Source organism: Lactuca serriola, chromosome 5 (assembly GCF_051521515.1).
Source record: "Lactuca serriola cultivar US96UC23 chromosome 5, Lser_US96UC23_V15, whole genome shotgun sequence".
Taxonomy (NCBI): Eukaryota; Viridiplantae; Streptophyta; class Magnoliopsida; order Asterales; family Asteraceae; genus Lactuca; species Lactuca serriola.
Window position 1 is genome coordinate 97,407,911 of NC_136412.1, and position 11,468 is coordinate 97,419,378.

Consider the following 11,468-nt stretch of genomic DNA (forward strand, 5'->3'; position numbering starts at 1 on the left):
TCTAACTAAGTTTATCTTAGTTCATTTTGTAACGTATTATGATTGTTTTATGGTGTTCTGAAAACATTTCATAACGAGAGCCTATAAATGATAAACTCATGTATTAGTAGTTATGTATCCAAGTGAAACCTTAAAATTTGATCCAAGCTAAGTCTTTCTTACGACCATTTGATGTATGCTTAGTGGTATGATTAAGACTTAATAGACCTTTGAGTCTGATGGATCTGCCATAAACCCATTTTGTAAATATGATTCTAGAAATTTTGGTTTCAGAGAAAGTTTTGACCTAGATGTAGGCCTACACCAGATTATTGTAAGGAAAAGTTTTGATAGCAACTAAATCTCTTGATTTGTATGCCTCTTTAAATCACAGTGTCGTGCTTTCACCTAGAATATAGTAGTACCAACGCATACTCATGAACTTAATTTACAAGGTCTTGTGAGCGGTATGAACTTACTCACGACGATCCGTCTCTTGTGATGCCTGAGACAAAGTCGATGCACCATGCAGCTTTGCCAATCGACGCTTGGCTGCAGTCATCCTCTCTTTGAATGTCGTGTGTCTACCCTGTTACTCTCTTGCCTATGTCTGAGTGGCGATAATGTCCTAAAAAGAGAGTTGGTCTCTGAAATAGTAGTCTCTTTCCGAGTCTCGGGTACGTAAGACGGTGGGGTCCTTAGTAGCGCTCAATTTTCGAACTAGGTTTGCAGTCTCCCTGTGTTAATCCCCGATGTTCACGATCTGCTGGGTCTTCACTGGGAGGGCTCTGTCAGTCGGTCCCCCATGGTTGAGGTCATAACACCCTTGTTGGTCTCCACATGGTGGTTGCTGTCATTGCTGTCGACTTCAACCCTCGATCACGGTTACCCAACGGGGCACAAGTTCGATGTAGTCGAAACGGTTCGCGGGAACCCTTGCTATGCATGGAGGGTTGATTACCTCCGGTTCCACTTCTGATTCTCCTCATAACCATCCACCATTTCTCTGACTGGGAAAGTAGAGGTCGTCCGGTAAGTAGGATCTTACTATGTTGTACGTGCAAGAATAGGAGTAAGAAGATAATTATTGGACGAACTATTTAGAAAATTATTAGATGATCTGTATCAGTTATATCAATACTTGTGTAGTGTATACCAGTTATATGAAATCAAGGCAGGATAGTCCTTCGAATAGGTGACTCTAACTCAAAATCCACAATCCAACGAGAACAGGAAGTAAAGCAAAGGTCACAAATTCTAAGTCTATGACGCCTAAATTTCATATAACCTTAGCGTATTCACTTAATAACTATTGACCTACTTGATAGAGACCTGTTTAGTTCTCATGAAAGCACTTATAGTAACACAAAATACTCTCATAGTATTTTAAACTCATGTTCTGTTCTAATGTTCTCATTGTGGTAGTGTGGGTAAGTTTTCAGACTTGTCGCCATATCACAACCATTCTTGGGCATGTGCTAATCACTCCTCGGACCAGCATAGTTGATCAGGTTATGCCACTCTGTCACACCCCCAAACCAGAATGGCGGAAACATTTAGGGGTGGATGACTTCACGTAGTACCATAACAATTGAATATCGTAAAGAAAGTAACACAACCATCATATATATATAATAAAAACGTACATTGTTGCGTTATACATATTTCCAAAAGAATATTACAATATGATGATTCAAAATGTTTGATAATAAACGCCTTAGCATTCCTTCTTCAAAAGCTGGTAGTTACCTGTATTACTGATTCCCTGAGAAATACAAGTGGTTTCAAAAAAGTGTCAACAATAAAGTTAGTGAGTTCATAAGTGTTTTTGTACTGAAAAAGTACGTCTTTTTGGAAAAAAATAGATGAACGTAGTTTCCAGAAAATCCAATATTTTCCACTTATAGTTTGAAAAGTACCAAAAGTTGGAGGGCGTTAGTATCTTTCGTACTTTAAATGAATAAGATGAATGTTTTCTCAAAATAATGTAAATATTGAATGCATTCATGAGTCTCGTAAATCAAGCTTGTTTTTATACTTCCGTGTGAGTCTTATAACCATGCTATTGACACAAACTGCCTGTAACAACATTCTTTAGGTGTTGTAGTGTTATGACATTTGTCACCCCAGACTTGCCGGTCTAACTGTAGCTAACAGTTTAGGTGCGGGATTGTCAATCTCGTATAGATCTATACACAAGTATCACACTCTCCCTCCAAGAGATTATGGTTTATAATACAGGACTTGAAATGCATACTTGATAGTACGTTGAAGTTGAGTATCTCACAATGCTTAGTATAAATATATTTACGATAAGAAAGTCGTTATTTCATTTCAGATGAAAGTGTTTTGTTTTTCAAGATGTTTACGTAAGAATGTATGAATAACTCACAATCTATACCCATTATAGTTTTTGTTTCAAAAAGTGTGTTCCTTTTGGTGAAAATAACTCGGTGAAATACTACTTGATATGTAAAGTAAAATGTTGATATTGAATAATAATAAGATAGAAGTTGTATTCATATCTATATAAAATGATACATTTTCTTGTATTGTACTTATATTCCCCCTAAAACATGAAAAGACTTGAAAAGTAGGGGTATGAACTCACTTGTTCGGTTTGAAGAGAGTGAGACTAGAATCGAGCAGAACTTTAACTGCGGAAAGTTGCGTCTTCAAGCTTCTCGGGGATCTCGATAGCGTAGAACCTTCGTCAGGGGCTCGGGTGTGGAATCGACGGTGTCGAGATGGCCTTTGGAGCTTACAAGTGTGTGAAAGTGAGAGAGAGTTTGAGAAAAGTGTGCCAAAACTCGTAGTTCATGCCCTCTATTTATAGGGTTGAAAGTGTGAGTACGCTGGGCGTGCTACCGGAGTACGCTGGGCGTACTTTGGTTATGCTGGGCGTAACTTTGCGTCATGGATTACAACTCGAGTCTAGCTAGGCGTAGATCCTGCAGCCGATGGGACTCGAGATTGCACCTGAGTAAGCTGGGCGTACTCTTAAATTACGCTGGGCGTAATTCAGGCTTCAATCTTCTAAATTCCGTAACTTTTGCGTATGGGCTCCGTTTTTCGCGTTCTTTATATCCACGCGTAGGTGAGACTATGCTCTACAACTTTCATTTAGACTCCGTCGGCTAGTTTTGACTTTATTTTAAATGTTATGTTTTTAATAGGCCGAGACTGCTAAAGTCCGTTAGAAATTCATAACTTCTTTATCCGACGTCTGTTTTCGTTTGTCTTTTTATCATCTTACTCCTGTTGTGGACACCTTCAACTCTTGTTTAGGTTGCTTTAGCTAAATATCGTTCGATCTTTAATTCGAGTTTTTAGCTCTCTACTGCTGTTACAAAACTTAGAAAATTCGTAACTTCTTCATACGAGGTCCAATTTGGGCGATCTTTTTATGTACGTTTACGGTTTAACGAACTCTACAACTTTTGTTTATATACTTAAGGCTAAAATGCATTTTATTGAAATTTCACTTTTTACGTTAAATAATGTTTTATCGGGTGTGTCGTGAATATTTGAGCGGTCATAATTTCTTCATTATAGCCCGGTTTTGAACGTTCTTTATGTTTTGGAAACCTTGGCACGATATCTAACATTTGATGCATCCCAAATTTAGATTTTTGAACTCTTTATTTTTGAGGTTAATTTCGTTGATTCCAAATAGTTTCGTTGTATTTGACTTTTGAGTGTTACATTGCTTTGGAAAAATATAGGGTTGTCACACACTCCCAAGACTGACCATTCATCCCCAAGCTTACCTGTGATATTCAACAATCATTACTTTTGTTTTGTTCTAGAATGATGTTGACCTTAGTATGTATGTATGCATGTATACTTTTAACAAGAAACTATTTATTTCTAAAAGTATAGTTGTTTTGAAAACTTTAAATCAGAGACCTTAGTCCCAAAAACATATATTCACATAATGATATACACCTTGCTCAACATGTTACAAGGTGAAATGAAATTGATAGCATTTTTCTATTGTGAACATTTTCTTTCACTGTTCTTAGAAAATTTATAGAAAAATCATCAAAGGTCAAAATAAAAATCCGTAAATTCTGAGAGTTTGGGAAATGAGTCTAGTTTGTTCATAAATTTTATTATAATTTTTAATGACCTCCAACTTGTGTGAAAAAGTCCATAATCACAGACTGGTCCGGATTTGCTCTTGAGATGATAGGAAATTTTGTAAAAATCACCATAAATTGTAGAAAAATTGTATGGAAGTTTGCAAGTATTCATTTTAAAGCTAAGAACTGGAACTACTTGCACCTAAAACATTTTTGAAAACTAAAATGTTTAAGTTTCCCAAAACAGTCCGTGAATGGGGTTGAACTTTTCTGATGAAGGCTGTTAAATGAGTTTAGTTGTGTTCTTGGTGTTTTAACTTGTATCCCCCCCCCTTAAAACTTAAGAAAAACGTTAAAAGATAGGGGTATGAACTCACCTTATATGATTTCAATGGGTGAATGTTGAAGAAGTGAACTGTTCAACTCAAGAACACTTGAAGGATCACTTGAAGATTTGAGAATCTAACACACAAATGATGGAGTTTGTGTAAGGAATCATTGATTTGAGTGAAAGGGAATGTAATAACCATAAGGAGAGTGATGATACTTACCAAATGAAGATGGAAAGCTTGAAAAATGACTTGGAAATCTCGAATTTGTATGAGAGAATTTGAGAGAAAAGATGTGTTTGATCTTTGGTGGGAATGAAAGAAATGAGTGAGAATGAGGAGAGAGGGTGGGTTTTCAGCCCTTGACTAAGAGTATGGATGGTCAAATGGTGGGGAAAGTACCCTTGAATGACCAGGTATGGTGGGGAGGACAATGGTTGGTCATGGAGTGGGTATGGGGTGGTTGCTTGTGTCATGAACTAAAGAGAAGTCAACACTCCACCTCAATTATTCACCTACTAGATTTTTATTCTTAAATAAAGATTTCCATAAAAATATGTTTAAATTATGAATATTTAGGTCTTATATGTTAAAATATGATTTTTGGAGAAAATCCCGTGGTAAAATGATGAAAAACGGGTTTGAAACGGAGTTGGGGTCGAAAACCGGGTGCAATGTGTGAAGATCCAAAGTTCTAGGCGAGGTCTCAGCCTCAACAGCCAAGAAACGGAGACACACTAGTTGCTGATGCAGATCCAAAGAGAAGGAAGGAGTTGCGGTCCGAGGTCAGGGGAAGAGGAGGCTGCGGCTCGCCTGCTGTAACTCGCTTGCTGCTGATCGCCTGCTGCGACTCGCTGTTGCGGTTAGCCAAGTGGACTCCGGTTTGGCTTCTTGGGACCTCGGTCTAAGGAGGACTTGGCCCCTATGGAGAGGCTTCGGTCCTAAAGGGTTATTTTCCAAGTTTTGTCCCTTCTTTGAGTGGTTTCTCATCAAGCCAAGTATCGGGATGCCACAATTGATTAAAAAAAATTTCAAAAGAGGTTTCGAGAGAGATTTGGGAGAGATTTCAGAATCTTGGAGAAATTCCTCAAATAGAGAGAGATTTGGGAGAGATTTGACATACTTGGAGAGATTTCTCATACAAAGAGGGATTTGGGAGAGATTTCACATACAAAGAGAGATTTGGGAGAGATTTCATATTCTTGGAGAGATTTCTCATACAAAGAGAGATTTGGGAGATATTTCACATTCTTGGAGAGATTTCTCATACAAGGAGAGATTTGGGAGAGATTTCACATATAAAGAAAGATTTGGGAGAGATTTCTTTTGCGACCTTTTTGAGTGTTTGGCTTCGCAATGCAAGGTCCGTAAGCCCCACTAAGCCATGTTTAAGGATCTTACACACTCCCAATGAGTATGCAACATTGTTTTATCGGTTTGGTTCGTTACTTACCACAGTTTTAGGTTAAAGAAATCTAGATGTACGAACTTTTCAATTTATGATCTCTCATTAGAATAGCGAGTTGTTTAGAAATTACATAACGAAAACCCTAGTATACAAGGGTTAACTGAGTTGACTGGTTTGACTTGTTGACTTTATTTGACTTTGACTTGACCAGAAATTAACGGTTGTCACAGTTCGTCGAAGTTGAAAGACCGAAAAAAGAAGGGATGATAAAGACGTCGATGTCACTAAAGATGGAAATAAAATAGAAGTTGTGGAGGATGGGAGATGGGTTGATGACCGATGAGACCCATATTAAATTTCTCAAATGTGGTTTCAAGTTTAGGATGAAAAGATACAAATATGTGAGGTCTATTAATTTTTTTAAATATATAAAAATAAATATATAAATAAGAAAATTAATTAAAAAATAAATTAATAATGGTACAATAGTCTTTTTAGGTAACACAGGGACCAAATGTGCAACAAAAATAAACAGTAGGGACCATCCGAGTTTAAAAAAATAAGTTAACGATCAAACACACAAATTTTCCAAAACCACATGGACCATTTTTGTAATTACTCTTACTTTTTGTTTTATTTATATTTGGGTAATAATATATTTTTTTTACATCTAGATAACGAACTTGTTGAAAGTGTTAATATATGACCATTATGACCGGATGTAACCTGCTATAGCAAGTCATAATTATCATATGTGAACACTTCCAAAAATTTCGTTACCTAAATATATAAAAAAATATAATTATCCGGATGTATACAAACCAAAAAGTTGAGTACCTTAACAAGTCATATCCTCTTTTTAGAAAAAAAAGGGAGAGAATAGTTTGTATGGCTAAATTTTACCAAAATTGAAATGCTTTATTCGAATCACTACATTTTTTTGAAGCTATATAGTATATTCTTTATTAGGTGTAACACTCGTGTATTATATGAGTTTATTAAAAATAAAAATTTAATATTAATATATAAACATTAAATATTTAATAAAATAATATTTTTCAATAACAAAATGTAATCTTTTGAAACATTTATGAAAGAAATCAAATCTTTTGGAGAATTTATGAGAATTTATTATCAAATTAATAAAATGATAACCTTTTATATATATATATATATATATATATATATATATATATATATATATATATATATATATATATAACCCATTAGAATTTTTTGGAAATTTATTTTAAAAAAATTGAAATCTCAAAAAAAAAAAAAAAATGACAAGTGGAAAATCAAATTCTAAAACTCCTATGAGAAGATGACAAATGGGATGAGGTAGGATTTCGTCAAACAGCTCAAGAACCTCTCGCAATTTAAAAAGCCCTATTCCTCGTGTCGCAATCTCGATTCGTCCATCGTTTTTCTTGGCTGACGCTGGTCCTAGGGCTTTCTTTTTTCTTTCCAATTCTTCCAAATCAAATCCCCCGATTCTTCCTATTTTTGTTTTTCATATTTCGGATTCTAGGGTTTAAAGTGCTGACTTTGATTACTACTTTTTCTTTGAGAATTGGATTAATTAAGCCTTTTGGGAGTTCAATTGTTTGATTTCCGGTGCATGGTACATGCACAACTTTTGTATTTGAAGTGGGATGAATAGTGTGTTCAGCGAACAGATACTTGCAGACAAGCTATCGAAGCTTAACAGCACACAGCAGTGTATTGAAAGTATCCTTCCTATATGGTTTTCTATCAGTTTATCATATTCCTGGCTACAGTTTGCATTCATTTCTTCTTCCAATTGATTCTATCTGGTAGCTGTAGTTTGCAATTTTCCTTTGATCTTGAATGTGGCTCGTTGTATGCACGAAAACTAGTCGTTGTAAAACAGATCGGTATTTGTTTAATTATGAATATCTCTGGCTGCGCAGCTTATAGATCACTCATTAAAGTGCTTATTAGTCAAGTTTCGCTTACACCTTTAGATACTTGTATCTAATTTCGTAGTAATTTTTGTATTCTATTTGGGAATACCTAAAAGGCTGAGTTTGCCGAAAATTGAACACCCATTGTTCTACTTATCTTTCCCAGTTGGATCAGATGAAAATCTTTGTATAATTTTTTTTCACTACTTTGATAATGACTGTTGTAGCGGGAAGAACATGTAACTTGGCTCAAAATAAATTTTAGTGAAGGAAACTTTGCAATTCTTGCGTGATATCCCCAAATAAACATGTACAATTCTTGTAAAATGGTATGTACAAATGCATTATATAAATCTAAGTTTTGTTGATTCTTTACATTTGAGATATAATGAGATACTATAAATTTGCTCCTTGATGAAAAGTGAGTATGTGGTTTAGGTGAAGGATCAATGATGTTTAAAACAAATGAGGGCAAGTTTGTAAAATATTAGAACTTTATAAGAAAGCCTTCTTTCCCTAACTTTCTCTCTTTATTGTTATTTGCATGATAGTTTTGTGTTACATCTTGTTATCTTGACTGTGTATAGCATTGTCTCATTGGTGTATATTTCACCGAAGCAAAGCAGAAGTTGTTGTTAAGACATGGGAGAAACAGCTTCAGAGTTCTGAAGTGGCTCAGAAGGTTCCTCTTCTTTATCTTGCAAATGATATCCTTCAAAATAGCAGAAAAAAAGGAAATGAATTTGTATTTGAGTTCTGGAAGGTCCTCCCAGGAGTTCTCAAAGATCTTATTGAAAAAGCCGATGATCAGGGAAGAAAAGCTGTCAACAGATTGGTATGTATTACTATTGGTTAAATGAAAGAAATAGCAATGTACTTTTATCAATTTGTTTATTATAGCATCATACTTTTGTTTCTTAAACCTACCAAATTTTAGCAATGTATAATGTCCTAATAAGAATATTGAAAATACAATGCTTAACATGTCCAATCATCTAATTGGCATCCTGTAAAACTAGTTTTGAATTTTTTTTAATAATTCAATGTATATGTGAATGGTAGGTTGGTATTTGGGAAGAAAGGAAAGTGTTTGGATCTCATGCAAAGAACATAAAAGATGTCTTGCTTGGAATAGAATCGCCTCAACCCCTTGAGTTCACCAAAAAACGTCCCCGCTCTGTTAAAATTGTTAAGAGAGATTCAAGATCCATAAGAATGGTAAGGATACTAGGGCATTTATGTCTTTTTGTTACACAAATTGGACTAGACGACACTTGACAAGCTTTCTAAAGTTATTTTCAATAATTAGAACGACGAGGGCATTTACGTCTTTTGAATGAAAGTTCAAATTTTTGTCCCATTGATATCAGTATCAAGTATAGTATTAGTATCGGTATCAGTCGTTCCCAATACTAACATATTTTTTTAATAACTTTTTGGGATCAGAAACTGACGATTGGAAGTACAGCAGAGAGAATTGTCTCAGCTTTTCATTTAGTTGTCAGTGAACACCATGGCGAAGACGAAGAAATGAATAAATGCAAATCTTCTGTTCACCGTGTTAAGAAATTGGAAAAAGATATTGATTCGGCGTTAACGAATGGTAAGCTAATGATGCTAATAAGAAATCACTTGCATCTTTCTACATATATATTGAATGACGACGACGAGGGCATTTTCGTCCTTTCACATATGAGAGATCGAGAGTGAGTCCCTTGTCTCACCTTGTCATGTCATGTCTGTCCTATAATGTAGTACAATCTTGTTTTGTCATATCATGTCATACAGTATAACATGTCATACAGTATAACATGTCCTGTTATATGTCATGATAGTACATGTCTTGTCATGTCCTGTTATATGTCATGATAGTACATGTCTTGACCTATAATGTAGTACAACATGTCCTATCTTGTGATGCAGTATGAGTCGACTTGTTATGTCATGTCTTCTCCAGGTTAAAATTAAAGTTAAAAAGTTACCTAGTGACATAAGCACATTTTATGATTGTCTTTAATGGTGTTTACTTAAAATGCAGCAAAGGATCCAAAGAGGAAGACTTTATCTAAAGAATTGGAGGAAGAAGAAAATCTTTTGAAGCAGTGCATTGAGAAACTTAAAGTTGTTGAAGCAAATAGATTAGCCCTTGTTTCTCAGTTGCGTGATGCACTCAATGATCAGGTATTGTATTACTCTTTCAAAATTCAAAATTCAAAATTCAAAATTTAAATTTCATTATTTTTTAATGTGAATATTATCTTTTGTTGTTACATATTATACTTTCAGGAATCCGAGTTGGAGAATGTTCGCACTCAAATGCAGGTTTGTGTTACTCAATTACACATCTTTTTTTTTTTTTTTTAAATGCAAACAATAACAATGTACTTTCATTTGTCCAGGTGGCACAAGCACAGAGACAGGAAGCGGAAGCTATGCGGAAGCGGCTAGATGATATAAACTATGTGGCGGAAACAAAACCAACCACCGCCACACCGCCAACATCTTCCACCGCCACCACCACTCCACCGCCACCTGCCGCTGCAGGATCTAAAAAGTCCGCCGCTGATATAGCGGCGGAAGTTGCCGACCGCCTTGCCGCCTCCACCTCCTCCCAATACATCATGTCATCTGTCCTTTCTTCATTTGCAGCCGAACTTACAAACAACAATTCCGTTTCACAACCAGAATCATCACCACTTCCCACCGATCACAACCACTTTATGCCGCCACAAATGGCGGCAAGCACCCCATACCAAGCAGTTTTAATACCCTCCCAACCTCAATACCATACACAACAATATCTCCAACCCTCCAGCGGGATTGTGACATCCTATACATATAGTGGCGGCCCTCCACCGCCGCCACCACCACCACCGGCTTATATGATGAGTCCGATTGTCCCTATGCAGATGACCCACCAGCAGCCAATGCCGCCTCAGCAACCGCCAGCTTTCCGGCCACTTCCTCCGTTTTTTGCACACCCTCATCAATCCCAGTGATGAATATGCTATTTTGATGATTATTTGTGGGTTTGTCGAGAAAATATTGATAGTGCCAGGTGGAAGGTAGTTTTTTTTTGTTATGATTTGTTAGGACTAGGATGACGTGGCGATGTTGGCACCCTATTTGGTTGTTGTTATAGTGTGTTTTTCTTGTTTTTTTAGTCAGGATCGAGGTATAAGTATACTGTACATTTGGTGGTTAAAAGGCAGCTTACAATTTTGTATCCAAATATTTTTCATGTCTCTGGCTACACACAAAGAGCTACATCCTCAACCCCAAGAGGTTTTCTTGATTCTATTTTAATTGAATGAAGCAGGAATCCAACAATAGGAACAATCATTGGCAAATTCCAGACCCAAAAGAATAATTAAGCGTCCGGCCCGTTATGAGGGATAAGTACGTTGTATCGGGTGTCGAGCTAATTTCTAGCTCGGTTTATTTGCGCGTTGTTCATTTTTCATTTAGTTCTCCTGTTTTCTAGCTTATGATTAGGATTTGCAACTCATATAGATTGATGTAATGTATTTTTTTTTCCCTTAAGTTATAATGTCTGTAGTCTGCGGACTACTTTTGCAAGTTTCTATAGCAGAAAAGGTGGACTAAACGTTTGCAATTTGCAATAAGATTCTGTTTGTTTTTTAATGGCTACAGTCTGCTTAAATAAATTTAATTTTAAATAAATTGATTTTACAAACTTAAAATGGTTTTTCAACAAGCATATATTATGATTTCATGT

The 11,468-nt window shown here is 35.9% G+C and overlaps 1 protein-coding gene across 1 annotated transcript; it reads left to right on the top strand.

The window, feature by feature from the left end:
• Nucleotides 1-7,160: 7,160 nt before the first annotated feature.
• Nucleotides 7,161-11,029, top strand: LOC145052818 (uncharacterized). The gene is made up of 7 exons (XM_079000720.1): nucleotides 7,161-7,532; nucleotides 8,317-8,564; nucleotides 8,792-8,947; nucleotides 9,176-9,332; nucleotides 9,768-9,910; nucleotides 10,016-10,051; nucleotides 10,129-11,029. The coding sequence occupies exons 1-7, from the start codon at nucleotides 7,457-7,459 to the stop codon at nucleotides 10,726-10,728; spliced, it is 1,416 nt and encodes a 471-aa protein (XP_078856846.1). The 5' UTR covers nucleotides 7,161-7,456; the 3' UTR covers nucleotides 10,729-11,029.
• The last annotated feature ends 439 nt before the right edge of the window (nucleotides 11,030-11,468 follow it).